The sequence below is a fragment of the Apium graveolens genome, chromosome 8 (assembly GCF_009905375.1).
Source record: "Apium graveolens cultivar Ventura chromosome 8, ASM990537v1, whole genome shotgun sequence".
NCBI lineage: Eukaryota > Viridiplantae > Streptophyta > Magnoliopsida > Apiales > Apiaceae > Apium > Apium graveolens.
Window position 1 is genome coordinate 93,538,790 of NC_133654.1, and position 17,772 is coordinate 93,556,561.

At 36.1% G+C, this 17,772-nt stretch overlaps 1 protein-coding gene and 1 long non-coding RNA gene across 2 annotated transcripts; one reads left to right on the forward strand and one right to left on the reverse strand.

Moving 5' to 3' along the window:
* The first annotated feature begins 5,073 nt into the window (after positions 1 to 5,073).
* Positions 5,074 to 9,818, forward strand: LOC141676704 (uncharacterized). The gene is made up of 5 exons (XR_012557117.1): positions 5,074 to 5,232; positions 6,238 to 7,136; positions 7,791 to 8,806; positions 8,909 to 8,963; positions 9,573 to 9,818. It is a non-coding gene; the product is annotated as an uncharacterized LOC141676704 (long non-coding RNA).
* A 463-nt stretch (positions 9,819 to 10,281) lies between these two features.
* On the reverse strand, positions 10,282 to 15,367 carry LOC141678147 (uncharacterized). Its single transcript, XM_074484396.1, has 4 exons — positions 14,028 to 15,367; positions 12,775 to 13,752; positions 10,718 to 11,927; positions 10,282 to 10,524 (listed from the first exon to the last, which is right to left on the reverse strand). Exons 2-3 carry the CDS (start codon positions 12,907 to 12,909, stop codon positions 10,731 to 10,733), a joined length of 1,332 nt encoding a protein of 443 aa, XP_074340497.1. The 5' UTR covers positions 12,910 to 13,752; positions 14,028 to 15,367; the 3' UTR covers positions 10,282 to 10,524; positions 10,718 to 10,730.
* Positions 15,368 to 17,772: the final 2,405 nt, after the last annotated feature.

The following is a 17,772-nucleotide window of genomic DNA, read 5'->3' on the forward strand; positions in this document are numbered from 1 at the left end:
GCCTATTAGATTGATACATCGTGAAGGATAAAACCAAGTTATAAACTTGAGTTTGAAAACTCGGAAAAACTACGATAATATTTGGACAATACAAGTGAAAATAATCAAAGTCAATTACACAAATTCAAAAACATCTGAAGAAAATAAAAGTACATAAAGAGTTAGGCCTTAGAAGGCTCGGATTCTTCGAAGCTGCTATCTGTAGTCTCCTCGGACATCTCCTGAGTTGGCCCCTCAGAAGTCTCTTCAGAAGTCTCCGCCGAGGTCTCCTCAGAACTACCCTCAGATGGCTTAGATGTCTTAGGGGATGCTGGTTTTGAAGGCTCCTCCACCCTTGCCTTCTTAATAGGGGGCTCGGCCTCTTCCTCAAAAGAAGATTCCTCCTCTTCAGAGCTGGATTCGGGATCCCTCCTTTTTTGGCCTTGACCCTGGCTTCCTGATGACGCTCTGATCGGGGATGCTGAAGTGCCCTCCTTAATAAGATCAGCGAGCTTATCTGCAACGCCTCCAAGTGTTGGGACTTGCACATGTCAAGGGAAGGAAGATTGTTCAAGAACCTCAGGAAACTCATCCTGGATAGCCTCCACAGCAGCATCACAGTCTTCCTTATAACTGACTGGATGGATGAGGGCATCGTGCTCTACCATTAAGTCCTTGAATTCTTGAGTATCCATCCAGCCGTTAAAGGCCTTGTCATTCTGGGCCTTGAGAATAACAATCTCAGCCCGGGCCCTTTCAAGATCGGAAGTTGAGGAGGCAAGTTGGGCTTTAAGAGCCTCTATCTGCTGGTTAGCCTCCTCAAGCTTCTTGTTTGTGTCCTCTAGACCAACTTTCCAATCCTTGGCTTGGTGAATTTCCCCTTGAAAGTGGACGTTCTCCTGCAAGAGACAAAGGAAAAGTGAGAAATGAGAAAAATTATGACAGAAAACTATGGATACCAAAAGAAAAAGACATACCGTCGCCAAGGCCTGAGCTCCGAAAAGCTCGTTAGCTTCCAAGTCCTGTTGAAGGACAAGGTCATGATAGTCTACGGGGGTAATAGACTGAATCTACCACTCCTTGGCTAGTTTTGTATTGCCAACGATCGAGTCCTTCCCCCGGATTCCCCAGGCAGGTTGGAAGAAGGCCCCCGGTTTTTGTTTTGTACGCAAGGGTTGGCTAGGGCCTTCCTCGTCTCCTTCCCTTGCCTGGAGAAGGAACTCTGGGAAGCGATCCCCAAGGCGCGGGTCCTTGAAGACCTTCCCGACTCTCTTCATCCTGGTCGTTTCCAGGTCTTTAGGCTTGGTAGCATCTTCGATCTTCTCAGCAACTGCAACGAATAAGTAAAGTGAATTAAGAAAATAGTAAAGTAAAAAGTAGGAAAAATGAAGGCAACTGGAAAAAGGAAGAAAACGTACATTTTTTAGGAACGGGAGAAAGGCCACATTCCACAAGAATAGTATCCCTGATTAGATCCCAAGAGTGGGATGCCCCATTATCCTGGGTAAGGAGGTTGAAGGCCCTGGTCTCCTCCTCAGATAAAACTATGTCATTTGGGCTCCCATCCACAGCTTGACCAAATGACGAGCGAAAGAGGGTGCCCCAATCGCCGCCCTCCCAAAGGACGTACAGAAACTCCTTCTTCCACCCCAAGTTATTGTCGGGGATGGACTTCCCATTCACTATATGGGGAATAGTGGGGCGTTGGTTCAAAGAAACCCACCCCGGATTCTTGTCAGGGTTGTTCTTGAACTGAAAGATTTTTCTGAACACAGCAACCGAGGTAGGGATGTTGTGCTTGCCACATTGCGACAGGTAACAAAGAATTAGCCTCCAGGAGTTTGGAGGGAGTTGGCAAGGGTTGATGCCCACATCAGCTAGCAGAATAGGGATAAAAGGATGAAAGGGGAGTCTGACACCTGCCCTTAGAGTGTCCCTGTAGACGCATAGAGCGTCTTTCTTCCATTGAGAGGCCCTGTCGGCCGGACCCGCAAGAACCAGCTTGAAGGGTTCCTTGATCTTGAAATAAGTACTCAACTTATCCAACTCCTTTGGATCCCGGAAGATACTGATGTGATCATGTGCGTCCAGATGCGTGTCAGACGGGTACTCATCCCCTCGAGTGTTGATCATATCAATCAAGGAAGTGTATATTGATTGAATGGGGAACTCATTAGACTTTTTGGCCACGTTCATCTTGGCCAAACGGGTCACTCTCTTATCGGCCATCTGAAAAAGGGCGTAAAAGAAGACAATTTTAAACAGAAACTATGCAAAAACGAGCAAAAGAAAAGAAGAGGGAAAGGTATTTACCTTAATTAATGCTGCAAAAAGGGGCTGGCTTGATAAAAGAAGGCTTTGGGACTCAAAAACTCTGACCTACAGTTATTTCTCTGTGATCTTAAAGAGGAGAAAAGAGAAAGAGAATTCAGAAATGAGAAAGTGAGAAATGAGTGACCCTAGTCACTCCTTTATATAGGCAGAAAAGGGAAGATGAAAGGCCAAAAAGCCCATTAAGCTGAAGGCCCAAAGGAAAAGCCCAAATTCTGGAATGTTCCAGAATATCTTTGGAGTTATTAAGTTCTGGAACCTTCCAGAATATCTTTAATAATTCTTAAGGCCCTCTCAAATCCAAAGAGGACTTATAGAAATAAAGGCCCAAAACGAGGCCCAAATCCAAAAAAGATTTGGAAAAGTGAAGGCCCAAACGAGCCCCAAATCCAAAAAGGATTTGGAAAAGTGAAGGCCCAAACGAGGCCTAAGTCCAAATAGGATTTGGAAAAATAAGCCCAATAAAAGGCCCAATCCAAGTTGGATTAGGAAAAGCCCAATAAAGACCATATATCAGGATTGAGGTCGAATTTGAGGTCGTGAATCATGTTCGAATTCTTTCAAACAGGCGCCCGAAAAATGCGGGTTAAGAAGACCGGGATGGAGGTCGAAGTTGAAGTCGTGGATCCAGTTCGAATTCTTTCGAACAAAAGCTAGAAAAGCACCTATCAAAAGGACCAGGATTCAGGTCGAAATCCTGGTCGTGGATCAAGCTCGAAATTTTTCGAGAAGGAGCCAAAAAGGGACCAAAACTTTGACCAAGATCCAGGTCATGGGTTCGACTAGGATCCAGGTCGAAACCCTGGTCGTGATTCATAATCGAAACATTACGAACAGGAGTCAAAAAGGGACCAAAACTTTGACCAAGATCCAGGTCGTGGGTTCGACTAGGATCCAGATCGATACCCTGGTCGTAATTCCTAGTCGAAACATCACGAACAGGAATCAAACAAGGACCGAAATTTCGACCAAAATCCAAGTCGAAGGTTCGACTAGGATACTGGTCGAAATCCAGGTCGTGGAACCTAGTCGAAATTCTTCGACCAGGATTAAAAAGCGGGCCCAAAATTCGACTAGGATCCAGTTCGAATTTTCAACTAGAATCCTAGTCGAAAAAGGGCTAAAAACTGGAAAACTTTTCTGAAAAATTGCAGAATATTCGGAATGTTCCAGAATTTAAGAAAAAGTCCCGGAAATTAAGGGAAGATTCCTAAAAAATACCAGAAAATTCCTAAAAAGAGGGAAAAAGGTAAGAAAATAATAGGGAAGTTTTTAAAACAACCCTGAAGCCGTGTACGAGGCAAATCGTTGTAAATGTGTAGGTCGCACCACACTTTACACCAAAACGATACCCTGTAAGGGAACAAGTGAACTTAACTTTTGCGAAATCTTTTACGGTTTCCCAAAAGTTGGGGGGCAAATGATAGGGAATAAATAAATTCTGATTACGTAATTAAATATTACATTAATTACACATGATTTGAGCTACAAGGCCCAATAAAAAGATGTATTTCAGTCTGTTCAGGGTTCCAAACTCAATGATGGCAACTAAACACGAGGGTTGCGCTCGTTGCGGGACTTAACCCAACACCGACATTCAGACCAAAAAGGTTAATACATTGATCAGGCCTGATGGACCAAATCAGGCCTGATGGAACAAAGAAGGCCCAAAACCCTGAATATTAATTAATTTCGTAATTAATTAATAAGGGAAAAATCAGCTATTAAGAAGAGTCCCAATAAGGACATAAATCCTTGTAGATTAGCCTTCAAGGGACCTAAAAGGATAAGGAATCAGTTTCCTACCACTTATGACTCCAAATTTCATTCTAATTCTGAGTCTTGACTACCAAGTCTCCTACACCAATTCTAATTCAAGGACTCCCAACATCAATATAAGGGGCCTCACCCCACAAATCAGAACTACGTTTTTTGACTTTATCATTGGCAATCAGCAAGGTACGTAGGCATCTTGTTAAGGCAGATCGAGTCACGAAACACAAGAGCAGTCAAATCGAGGCTCGAAACTCACGTTCCCTAGTAATAAATACAGCAATTATTATACTTTAGTTTTTGATCCATAACATATACATAAAATAATTAATAACTTTATAAATTCTTATAAAATTATATAACAATCCAAAAATTACCAGAAAATTACAATAATTATTTATACTTTATTCTGGACATATTAAATTAAAATACTCACATTTTATCACACATACACATTTAAATATCAACATCAATCATCAGATTATTCACCAAAAATCACATAATAATTATATAATAATTATTTATTGATAAAAATAATTACACGCTATATCCTAGATATTACATTAGACATGTCTTGCACAACAGACCCTGTAATCGGGGACAAATCTAGAAATTGCAGTATGTTAGAGCGAAATATTTTTCCGACATAACTAATATATTATTATAATTTACTATTTATTAAATAAAATATTAAAAGTTATTTTTAACAATTTTAATAACTTGAATTCACATGTCGAATTATTGTAAACATTATAATAGTTAGTATTATATTTGTAATATATATAAATATATATATATATATATTTGTTGGGGAGAATAATTATATATAACAATATTTTAATATTTAAATATAAAATTTTTCCATAAATTTTTATACTAACTCAATATTATACTGAAATTTGGGGGAAAATGCCCAAAATACCCATTTTTAAGGGGTGAGCTGCCCAATTTAACCATTCTCAAAAGTACCGACTTAAATACCCACTACAGACACTTCATTCAGCGGCGTATCTCCTTTCTTACTTGAAAATATAGGATTACAAATATAACGACGAAGTACAGAAGTATCCTCTTCAAGCTGCAATTTGTTTAGTGCGATTACTATTGTCATTAGCGTTCATTCTGCCGTACTTTGTCTAATTCTTCGATGTAAGTTGATGAATTTTGATCCTTGTTTATCCTTATTCTTTGATAAATTTATAAATTAGGGTTTTATTTGCTCATCTCTATCTAGTTTAGAGTATAGTCATTTGTTAAGTTGAATGTTTATTCGAAAATTGGATGCCGATTTACTGTTAATGTTATAGATAAGTAGTGGTTATTTGTATTAATAAATTAAGTGTTCTTTCAGCTGGGCATATATTGTGACCAACAAGTGTTTGATGATATGACCGTAAGAGAATAAGTTTAATTATTCTATGTAATATAGTACTTGAATAAGCGTCATTTGTGTATCTAAATTATGTGTATACCTTGCTCTCTCCTCTGGTGGGTTGAATAAATATGCACCGGGGCTCCTATTTACTCCTCCATTATCCAATTCTCATGCTCAATTCATGGTTCCAATTTAAGAACCATCGAGATTTTTAAAGTAAAGTGCTTGAAAATTTATCTATTGAGCTTACTCAAGGAACATAAGGTAATGTATAATTGTTACCTTGGTTGATGAAAATGGAACCAGGCTTAAGGTTTTCATGTGCTTGAACAATACTTAACTCAGTTGCTGTTACAATAGCTTCAAATGATTGTGGCACAAAGCCAAGAGAAGTTAATATGTAAACAACATATTGCAAATAACCCCCTGGACCAGCATGAGTATGTGTTCCACTGATTGCCACATTCTCTTCAGTATCCAAATTTGCATACCTTCAAAGAAATCAGCTAATTTAGGTTCCTGGGCTCTCCATATATTTCTAGCCAGAGAGATAATACTTTCGAAGTTAGAACTGCATTTGTTCTACTAGGCAAATATTTTATGCATCTCCAAAGAAATAGCATCATTGTTTATCCTCTTTTTTAATTAACGTTGATGGGCAGAAAATTCACACGTATACGCTAAGACAACTACATTTCTTCATATATAATTTTTACTTATTATGTTGCCTGTAGATTTTTGTTACATATTTTTCTTATGATATGTTGTGTAATTAACAGATTATGGAACCTACCAAGCCTTTTATGCATCCCGAGCCTAGAGATAATTCTGTCTTGCATTTACAAAAGGATCATAGGTCATCCATTGTGAGGGAGGTTGGAGGTGGTGATAGTCAGCGGTCACGACATCGCAATCCTAATAATGTCAAGTTCCCTCCTTTACATAAAAGAATGGTACCGATTCTACGTGATTTAAGTTTTGATGGCGTTTCTAGGTTGACGGGCATCCAAATTGATTGGAGTTTGATTACTGCTTTGATAGAGAGATGGCGACCAGAGACACATAATTTTCATTTTCCTATCGGAGAGTGTATGATATCATTACAGGATGTTAGTTGTCTTCTCGGCTTAAGGATTGATGGTGCAGCTGTTACAAGTTTTACTGCAGTTGAAGGTGGATGGGGGAAATTTGTTGAACATGTTTTTGGAGTATTTCCTTTCAAAGAAGATGAACTAGGGGAACAGGGAGTAGGGAAATCAGGTGGACCTCTTGTCGGTGGTAGGTTGAAGTTTAGTTGGTTGAATTCGATATTTCCTTCTCTTCCAGATGATGCTTCCAATTTACAGCTTAGGCGTTACACACAGTCCTACATATTACAGCTGATTGGTGGGGTCATGTTTACTGACCATTCTGGTGGATAGGTGCATTGCATGTACATTCCACTGATTGCGGATCTTGATTCATGTGCAAAATTATCTTGGGGCTCTGCTGTTCTTGCTTTCTTGTATAGAGATTTATGCAAGTCGTGTAGGAAAGAGAAAGATGAGAATGCTGGATGTCTTGTATTATTGCAGTTGTGGGCATGGAGTAGATTGCACACCTTGTCTCCTGTTCCTCGTGCCCCAAATTTAAGCAATCCTGAAATTTGGGGTGATCTTCCTGGACCATATGGTTTAAGGTAATTTTGTACTTCTAATGCTTAAATTAGAGTACTTCTAGTAATTTCAGAGAATCATTTTAATGTGCTTTATACATTTTCATGTGTTACATAAGTGGTGTGCTAGTCTATCGTTCATTGATAGTGGTTCACATGCATTAGCACATTTCCGTTTGTCGTTGGATGTTCTTGTAGATTCTCATTTTACATGGAAGCCATATTCTGATGAGATTCTTGCGGCACTACCTGATTCTTGTAGAGAAGGTAGTTCCATATGGAATTACCAGGGTCCTTTGATCTGTTTCTATATTGTGGAGCCACATCTTCCTGAGAGATGTGTACGTCAGTTTGGCATGATTCAGGCTATACCATCTCCTTGTACTTACTCAAATGATCTTCACAAAATTTATTTGAAGGGGAAGATAGACATTGATTGGGCTACGATACATCATGTTCATTTAGAACATTGGGATAGTAGAGTTCAACATGTATTTGTAGCAGATGTAGGTGATGGTGTGTCGCATGATTATTACCATTAGTATTCATCCATCACTCTACGATATATCACCCATATTGGTGGTGGTCATTGTTATACGGTATTTATAATTGAATATTTTTCATGCTACCTAGTGCTTTGTTTTACCGATCATTGACTTTTTATGCTTCTTTGCACAGATGGATTTATTGGATCACATCGAGTCGGTGTACAAGGGTGATATAGTCGGAGATATACCAACTATAATTGCTAATGCTAAACAGATTCTATTGGATACATTCTATTCAGGATACTATCAAGATTTTCCAATTGAAGACAGACGTGCTAAGGAAGTTGAGCTAAAAGGGAAGCCTAAACGAATTCCAAAAAGAAACCGTGCAAGGGTCAATCCTCCGCGGATGCGAGGAGTGCTGCCTAATGTTCATAGAGATATTCATATAGAGGAAGATATAGGGAATCATGAAGGCGGTGTGCATTTGGATGATGATAATGAGGCTGAAGTTGTGGATGAAGCAGCGGCATAGAAAGCAGCAAGAGCGGCAGAGGCAGCGGCAAAAGAGGCCAAGGATCTATCTTACTGTCCTAGATGGAATTTGTTGCCATCAAATGACTCCATATATATGTCACCTCCATGTGAGCAGACTGAACAAGCCGGTGGTAACCAAAGTCCTCCATTGTCACATCCTACATTCTTTTTATTCACGCAGTCCCAAGATCCATTAGCAACACAGTCTCATTTGGGAGTGAATCAACTACAAGCCTCAAAACATCAAGCTTCATTACAAGATCAACAACAACCTATGCAGACACCTGAGCACCAGCATCAACTACCAGTACAAACACCAGTTCAGCAGCAGAAGGTGCAACAACAGTTAGAGCTACAACAACCAGCCCAGCAGCAGCCAACACAACAGTCGGTGCTGCAACAGCCAACACTAAAACTGCCCATGCAAAAGCTGCGACTGCCAAAACTTCCAGCATAAAAGGTTCCACCTCAGAAACAACAAGCAAAGCAGCTGGCAACATATCAGCAACCAGCAGAACATGTGCAAGTGCAGCAATAACCAGCACAAGAGTTGCAAGCACCGCAGGAAGCACCTCGTGAGCAGCTGCATATGAAGCTGCGAGCTCGCAAGCATGCACCTCCAGGATGTGGGACCGCTGATAAAAAAGAGTTGGATACTTACAAATGACGGTGAGTCCTTTTGGTTGTCATACTTATACTAGTTATATGTGTATTCATTTGTATATGAATTTCAACTTTTTTAATTATGTTGTTTTTGTCTTATTTTTATAGGAACAAGGATTAACAACTCTTGGTTTTTGGCACTTGACATTGGAAATTTGCATAGGTGAGTTCTTTATGCATTGCATGGCTTTATAAAATTAAGTATATTTTTACAATTGTAGAGATGCACCTCTAGATATATGTTTTGTAAGCCGTATTTTACTAATAGATATATTTTATGCTTCTAAAAATAAACCCTAACAAAATTAGTAGAATGGTATGTGGGAAAATAAATAACCTTCATTCCTAATGATTTATTCTCTTCAAAAAAATTGAGAAAATATGAAAGTGGAAAGTTAATACTAATTTAGTAGGGGAAGCATATTAGTATAACATAAATATGTATGAGACCCACAAACAAAAAGACATTTAATTACAATTTAGAGAAGCCTACCTGCATAGTCCTTGTTCTCGATATAGGATTCAAAATATCCTCAGACTCTGATTCGCGCAATATAAGTCTAATATCTTCATCCGTAAAAAGCAAACCAAAAGCTTTAAGTTGTGCAAGCAAATGTGTCAATCCCCAATTGTAACAGTACCATTCTATAAGCATATTAGTGATTAGTTATGTTGCTGATTTATCTAATATAAGCATATTAGTGATTAGTTATGTTGTTGTTTTATGACATTTAGTTTCTAAATATTTTGTTTCCTCTTTTTATTTTTCCAGGAAAAATTATAGGCTTAACATGTTGCAGAAGATGATGAAGTATTGAAGAGAAAATGAATTCATTTTGACCCCACTTTGCAGATGTAATGTCAGAAACAATATAACAATATGATTTGGAATCTAAATTGATAACAGGGTACTTTTATCGAATAGCTTCTATGTTTTGGGTGTTTGTGGTTTTTTTCCCAATCTGTAAGAGACATATTAAGTTAAATTTGTAATGCGTTTAGACTCCATTTTGCACCATCTGATTCAACAACATTTATCTTATCAAATTAGGGTGTGTGGATAAAAAATAAGATTTTTGCAAAATATGACTAATAATATATACAACTTACTAATATTACACTGCCAACCTGCTTTTCTGAGAAAGGGTTTGGCTTATTTTTTCCCTTCTTCTTCACGGAAGGAACAGGTGGAATTGCACAACAATTTCCCATCTTTTTAAAATCCCAAAAAAATCAATACAACTATGAACAAAAAATCAAGAAAATTTAAGGTGGGAGAGCAATAAAGATAAAATTTTTTTTAAAATTCTTGATCCCCTTGTCCACCGACATGAATGAGTTTCTTAATGGCAACAACACTTCCATCCTTCAACTGAGCTCTATATACATCCCCAAAGCCAGAAAATAGTCCCCTGAATTTTCTATGTAAATAGTCAAAATAGTACCCTGAATTTTATAAATTTAGTGTTACTGCCCTTGCATTTTTCATAAACTCCATAAATTTCAATCACATAAAATCCAAATATCACAAATTTTAATCATAGCTACAATAAACTCCAACAATAATACTTGAAAATAAGGTTCAACATTTGCATTTAAAAATCATCAAAAGAAGCCAAGTAACTCTTGCATTTATAGAAAATAAGCCTTAATTGATAAATGTAAATTATCTTCTTCCATTGCTTGAACTTAGCTTTCTTTGCAAATCCATGGACATCGTCAATCTGTCAAGAAAAAAAATAAAAAAATTAAAAAGGAAGTTGTTTTATCTTAAATAGAAATCCTTGCAACATAGATATTCACCAGCTTGACAAGCAGAACTACACATCAAAGTAAACTATAAAATTAGAGGCATCTATAAAAATTAAAGACAGCATTATCCAGAATAAAAGGAAACTCGATAGAAGTAAAACATACCAATCAAAGTAAACTACAAAATACTAGATGAAGCTCCATTTCCTTTTCCTAGTGAACAAAAATCCATCTCGTTCTTATACCTTGTTGACTTCCGTCGCCCCGGTTTCTTTGGAATATCATCATCGGGCGTTAGTGTAGGAAAATCTCTCAATAAAGGCCATGCCTTCCTATCCGGTATTGCCTCAAACTGACCCCCATAAACCAGTTTTGCTTTTTCTAGCTTATACCAATCACTTACAAATCTTGTGTGTTGTAATCCAACATTAGCACAAGCAGCAAAAACATGAGAACAAGGGATCTGATATGTTTGCCACTTATTACATGTACAAGTGCCATCCTGTAGTCGAACAATTTGTTTTTTCCCTCCCTTCAAACCACGCTTCATTGTCACTACCTCAAACACCAAAATGATCCGATCAATTTTTGTCACGTGGTGCCCACTTGCACGTTCCTTCCACTTGTTCATAATTTTATTCGCATACTTAGTGAACTCGTTACCATCAACACCTTGTTTCTCGATCTCCACGCGACGTTGATCAAAATAGCTAACCACCTTATAATATAAGGCTTTAACTAATGCAGTTATTGGGAGCTTTCTTGCTTTTTTAATGGCATTATTCCAGCTCTCAGCTATATTTGTTGTCATGATCCCAAATCTTTTTCCTCCATCACAAGATAAAGCCGAGTGTTTAGGGTGTATCCCACTAAACCACTCGTCTGCTCTTGGCTCAAATGCCAATAATGATTTCCAATGTAAATTGAACTTGGCCTTTGTCAATTGGCTACACATTGCAACCACCCTTTCCTTCAAGCCATTCTGCTTAAATGCCTTTCCAAAATTAGCAGCCAAGTGTCTGACACAATATCGATGGTATCCATTTGGTTCACACCACCCTAAATTAGGATTATTCATAGCAGACATGATTCCTGAGTGCTTGTCAGAAATCACACAAATACATGTTCGTTGGCAGACAACCAACTTCTTCACTCTATCCATAAACCAACTCCAACTTGCAATATTTTCACTCTCAACAATAGCAAATGCCACTGGAAGAATGTGATGGAAGCCATCAACCGCGGTAGCAGTAAGCAAGACTCCACCATATTTACTATACAGATGTGTACCATCTATCTGCAACACTGGGATGCAATTAACAAATGCATCTATACAAGGCTTAAATGTCCAAAACACTCGCTTAAATATTGCCACCTAGCAAAATTTAGACAAAATAAAATTAGATAAGTTAAATCTATCAAAATATCAAACAATCTATGATACGTTCATTATAGAGACCACAAATTATCAAATAAACTGCCTCACAGAGCACAATTTTACTTCGTCATCTAACAGTTAATGTTTACGGTTCAACAATTCCCATTTGGGTATTATAAATATTCAGAAAGATAAATAAAAGGTATATCAACCCAAAACCTTAGGAACCAACCTCTAATTTAAGCTTAAACCCCAATTTAATAGTTTTTAATAATTTAGGGTTCACTAATTCCCAAATTGGGTTTTAGAAACTTCTACAAGATTATAATATATTATAAACGGTTTAGGGTTTAGGATGTAGGGTTTAGGGCCTTTAGGCCCTAAACCCTAGAGCCTAAACCCTAATTTAATCTAGGGTTTAGGGCCTTTAGGCCCTAAACCCTAGGAACCAAACTCTAATTTAAACTTCAACCCTAATTTAATAGTTTTTAATAATTTAGGGTTCACTAATTCCAAAATTGGGTTTTGGCCCTAAACCCTAGAGCCTAAACCCTAATTTAATCTAGGGTTTAGGGTCTTTAGGCCCTAAACCCTAGGAACCAAACTCTAATTTAAACTTCAACCCTAATTTTATATTTTTTAATAATTTAGGGTTTACTAATTCCAAAATTGGGTTTTAGAAACTACTACAAGACTATAATATATTGTAAACGGTTTAGGGTTTAGGGCCTAAACCCTAGGAACCAAACTCTAATTTACTCTTAGACCGTAATTTAAACAAGATTTATCACAATAGGTTGATGCCTAGAAGACTTTATAAGGATTGTATATGGTAAAATGATACCTCAAGTATAGGCATTTTAAGATCTTGCTCTTTGAAGTACCAATCCACCCGCGTGCCAGGATTAAATACTTGTAACGCATTCAGAAAAATAGGTAGCTGGCTGTATGATTGCTCCCACGATCCATACAACTTCATAGTCGCAATTTTTTTACCATCTTTAACTTTTTTTCTGAGGGTGTATAGCCAACTTCCTTCACGACTGCAGCCGTTAACACCTTCTCTGAGATATTTGGATCCACAGCAAGTAGGTTAATGATGATTTCAACAATGTGTGAAGAACTCAAATTGCAATGATCTTGTGTAATGGATTGATTTAAACATGTATGTGGACCCTCAATCTTCATAATCTCAAAGGAATCATGAATTTTCCTCTTTCGGGCTCTTAATCTCCACCGACAACCCTCGTTATTCTGTTTACATACAACTTCCCAAGTCATGGAATCAGATTTTAGCACCTTAATCTCCTGATGGTTTGCAATGTGAACCTTTCTGACCACATTCATTAAATTTTCTTTCGATTCAAACGTTCCCCCTTTTGCTAGTTCCGACGGATTATGAAGTTCACTTGCTTTTTTCAAACAATCCTCATCATCTGAGACAATCATTGATGAGCCATCGAAAGATTTATAATAAGGTATCTCATTATCTGTATAATCGCTGCTTGCTCTTGAGTAACCTTCACTATTAGCACTGCTCTTTAACAACGTCCTACTAGAACTCCCACTAGAAACATATCCCGTACTCCCTCGCACAATCTCTGAACTGTGGGTACTTGTAGTTTTTTCAGAACTTATACCAACGTTTGAGCAACTAACCAATTCCACAGCATATTGGCCTACATATGTTGGAACTTTTTCGATGTAAAGTTCCACCCTAACTTTACTCTCTGCATCTTCCAACGACTCAAACATGAACTCCAAATCATCATCATCAACAATTAAGACAACACCATACTTTCTACTTGTAGGATTCAGAAATCTACATAATATAATCAACCTAATTAACTTCGGATTTGTCGATAGCTTCCTATGCAAAATTGTAAGAAATTCTTCATATTTTATATTATATTGCAATTTCACAAAGCCAGTTACATATTTATCATATCCAATACCAACATTGCTATCATTAGTTATATTTTCATCACAATATAACCATCCCCAAACAAATTTAGAATTTGCATCCATATATGTAAATAGAAAAAAATTTCTTACAAACTGATGCAATTGAAATAAAAAATCTAGAATTTTGAGTACCTGATATGAAGAAAGGGAGTAAGCATTCGGATTATTTTGTTAAATGAGGGGCGCCTCATGAGACAGAAGAGTCCTCACTAGATAGAAAAGTAAGTTGTTGTGTTTTATTCGTAAAGGTAGGGCTTACATCAACGCGTATCATCGTGTATTTTTCGAAGACAACAGGCGTATCTGGTCAATAATTAACAAAAAAACCTGCATATCCATAGAATCCAAAATGATCTTTGGCGTATCAATATAATACGTATTAGCTATAGGCGTTACATCACTCGATACTTCTAGCACTGCGGCGTATCCAGGAGAATCTCACGGTCCAGGAGGCGTATCCACCGGATACTACATACAGAATAAACATCAGGGTAACGATTTAAAACTCTTTTAATCTGTAAGTAAAAGGAAGGCGTATCTAGTAGATGCGACTTACGGCCAGGCGTGTCAAGGGGATACGCAGGTTTGTAAGCTTAACAAAACCATTTTGAACACTTTCTTGGAATATGACAAGGAGCGGGCGTATCTCTTTGTTTTCACTCTTGCACAGGCGTATGACACTTATACGGAGTGGCCAAAGGCGTATGGACTGCGGCGTATCTAAGCACCGCAGCGTATCTAGGCGAGTCTATACTACGTTGTACAGAAAAATCTGCGTATCCAGTGAAACCAACATGATCTTTGGCGTATCAAAGTAATACGTATTACCTATAGGCGTTACATCAGTTTGCTTATCAGCTCCATTTTCTCAATTTTGGAGGCGCATCACTCGATACTTCTAGCACTGCAGTGTATTCAGGAGAAATTCACGATCCAGGAGGCGTATCCACCGGATACTACATACAGAATAAACATCAGTGTAACGATTTTAAACTTTTTTAATCTCTAAGTAAAAGGAAGGCGTATCTACTAGATGCTAGTTACGCACAGGCGTGTCAAGGGGATACACTTGGAATATGACAAGGAGCTGGCGTATCTCTTTGTTTTGACTCTTGCGCAGGCGTATGACACTTACAAGGAGTGGCGGAAGGCGTATGCGGTTAATTCTTCCTAACTGCCCAAGGCATGTAAATCTCATACGGAGATAGTGAAGGCGTATATAGTGTAAGCCCTAATTATTTTCTTCGTGTTCCTTCAAAAGCCCAATATGTCTGTGTTTCATTAGTTCTCTAGCGTATCCAGTAGATGCGTTTTAGGCATATGCGCATCCCGTGGGCATTTAGGGAGCCCCATCCCCCCCAATTTGGGGTGGGTTAAGCACCAAACTGTCACCCCTCGCCTCGGTCACTACTTATCATGATTCATCATAGCACAAACGCTCACGAGGAGAATCGAAAAAACGGTTCTATTGGGGTGCTGGTGCTCCATTAAGGCGAGTTAGTAAACCGCCTAACGCGTTTACAATTTTAGGGCCCCCAAATTTATTTTATTATTATATATATTTAAAGTTAAATGTGGTTTATTTTGAATAATTAATTTACAACAAAAAAGTTATTCAAATGCATTTTGTCATAAAATTAAATATTTATTTTATTTTAATAATTTATACTATTTTTTAACATTTAAGAAGGTGTTATTAGAAATATAGAAAAAAAAATTATAATCTTATTCTTAGAATTTAGAATAAGATCTGGCAAAAAAAAGAAAAAACAACTATAAGTTCAATGTTTTTAAATAAAAAACTATTATAAACACTTTAAAAAAAAGTTACGAATTTAAATTTCGATAGAAATATGTGCTCATTAATTATGTGCAAAAAAACTTAAAAGGAAGATAATTTCAAATATAAATCATTGAATCAGGCAATTTTAACTGATTTTAAAATAAAAACACAACATATTCATGAATTTCTCATTTTAATTATACATTATTATTTTACTACGTGAAGGTAAAAAATAAAATAAAGTTATAATTGAACACTTTTTCTTTTTGCTAACTATTAAAATACAAAAAAATTATAATTTTATTTTAATATTAAAGGCCCGGTCGTTGATTTTCTAAGGACTCAACTTCTAGCACCGGCCGGCGTTCTATCATCACATTATTACTAAAATAACATGATTATATAGTAAAGAATAAAAACAATACATAAACTGTAAACATTTAAATTATTAAATAGGATTTAGGTAATTTGTCTATTCTTATATCCATATAAACAGTATTCTGAAAATCGGCCGATTAATCGGAGTTCGGGCGGATCCTGTCTCGATTAATTGTTAATCGGGTCAAAGTACGGTTTTTTAGAAAATCGGTTAAAAGTCGGGCAGTTCGGGAAAAATCGGTCGAATCGGGTCAAAAATCGGTCAAATCGGTCAAAGTTTGAAATTATTAAAAAAATATTTTTTTAAAAAAAGTTAAAGTTTTTTAAAATAATAATTAACATGTAACATTTAATAATTAATAATAATAATATATTAATATATTGACTCTTTTACATACAGAAACAATCGTATATTCTTATATTCCTAAATCTTTCGTACAAATCCCTAATTGAATTATTCTCAAATCTCAACACTCAACTCACTTGCTTGATCGATTAACAGTCCTAAGGTATTCTAAATTTTTTCAACAATGATTACATCTCTCATATTTGTATTGTTTTGTCCTACCCTCACTCGATTTATTTTAAATCTTAAGATATTGAATTTTATCATTTAAACATCAATATTGAATTAATGATATGTGTTTTTACTTTTGTAAATCTTATGAAAGGTTAGGAACATTTAAATAGAATTATTTATTATTATTATTAAATAAATTATTTCCAATTAATGCTCCGATTAATCATTCTGATTAATTATCGATTATCCAATTAATCAGATAAAGTTCCTTCACAGAATAATCCCGATCAATCCCGATTTCCGCTTTTTAAAACAAAACACCGCATACAAGACAAATGTGCAGAACAATGATGTAATAACGTAATACACACTCTAAAGTTTCTTTCAACAATTAACATATAACTACAGGAATTAAGAAAATAATATCATTTGATAAAAAAAATAATAAGTTAAATCTATTCTTTTGATAAATAATTTAATTTAGATATAGTATTTCCACACAAAAGTATATCCATATATTTTCGAGGTTTACAGTGGTAAATAATTTATAAATAATAAATCATGTAAAATTTGAGAAATTGATTTAAAATGTCACTTTGGAGTGTAAAATGGTCTAAAATATCACTTCTTAAAATTATTATGATCCAAATTATCACTTCATCACATTAGATCGTGTAGCGTTTAAAAAATCACTCAAAATGTTATAGATTTTTGTTATTTTTTTTAATTTTCAATGTGCCAGACATTAGTTCACGTAACGTTTTGTGTAAGTTTATTTTTTTTCTTATCTTGAACTTCTTATGGTGTATTATTTAGAAGTTCGGAAACATTATTTAATGTCACGTTTTCGATATTTTTTTAATTAATATTTTTAAAACTTAAGATTATGTGATTATTTAACAAATTTTAACATTTATGATTCACCAATCCTTTTTGGGTTTTAAAAATATTAAAATATATATATATATATATATATATATATATATATATATATATATTACACTGATTTAGAGTTTAGGGTTTATGGTTTTAGAGCCTAAACCCTAACTTCCTAAATCCTATTAACCAAAAATGTAAATTTTAAATTTAAAAGTGTAACTTAATTTAATAACATTTAATATTTTAGGCTTTACCAATCCCCTTTTGGGTTTAGAAACAATTTAAATAATTTTTTAGTATTTTAGGAATCAACAATT

Bases quoted from the DNA above. Each gene is read 5' to 3' on its own strand.
- LOC141678147 (XM_074484396.1), bottom strand. From the start codon at position 12,909: ATGAAGTTGTATGGATCGTGGGAGCAATCATACAGCCAGCTACCTATT. The intron at 11,928-12,774 runs GTATCATTTTAC...AAATTTTGCTAG, and splicing joins TTAAAATGCCTATACTTGAG to GTGGCAATATTTAAGCGAGT.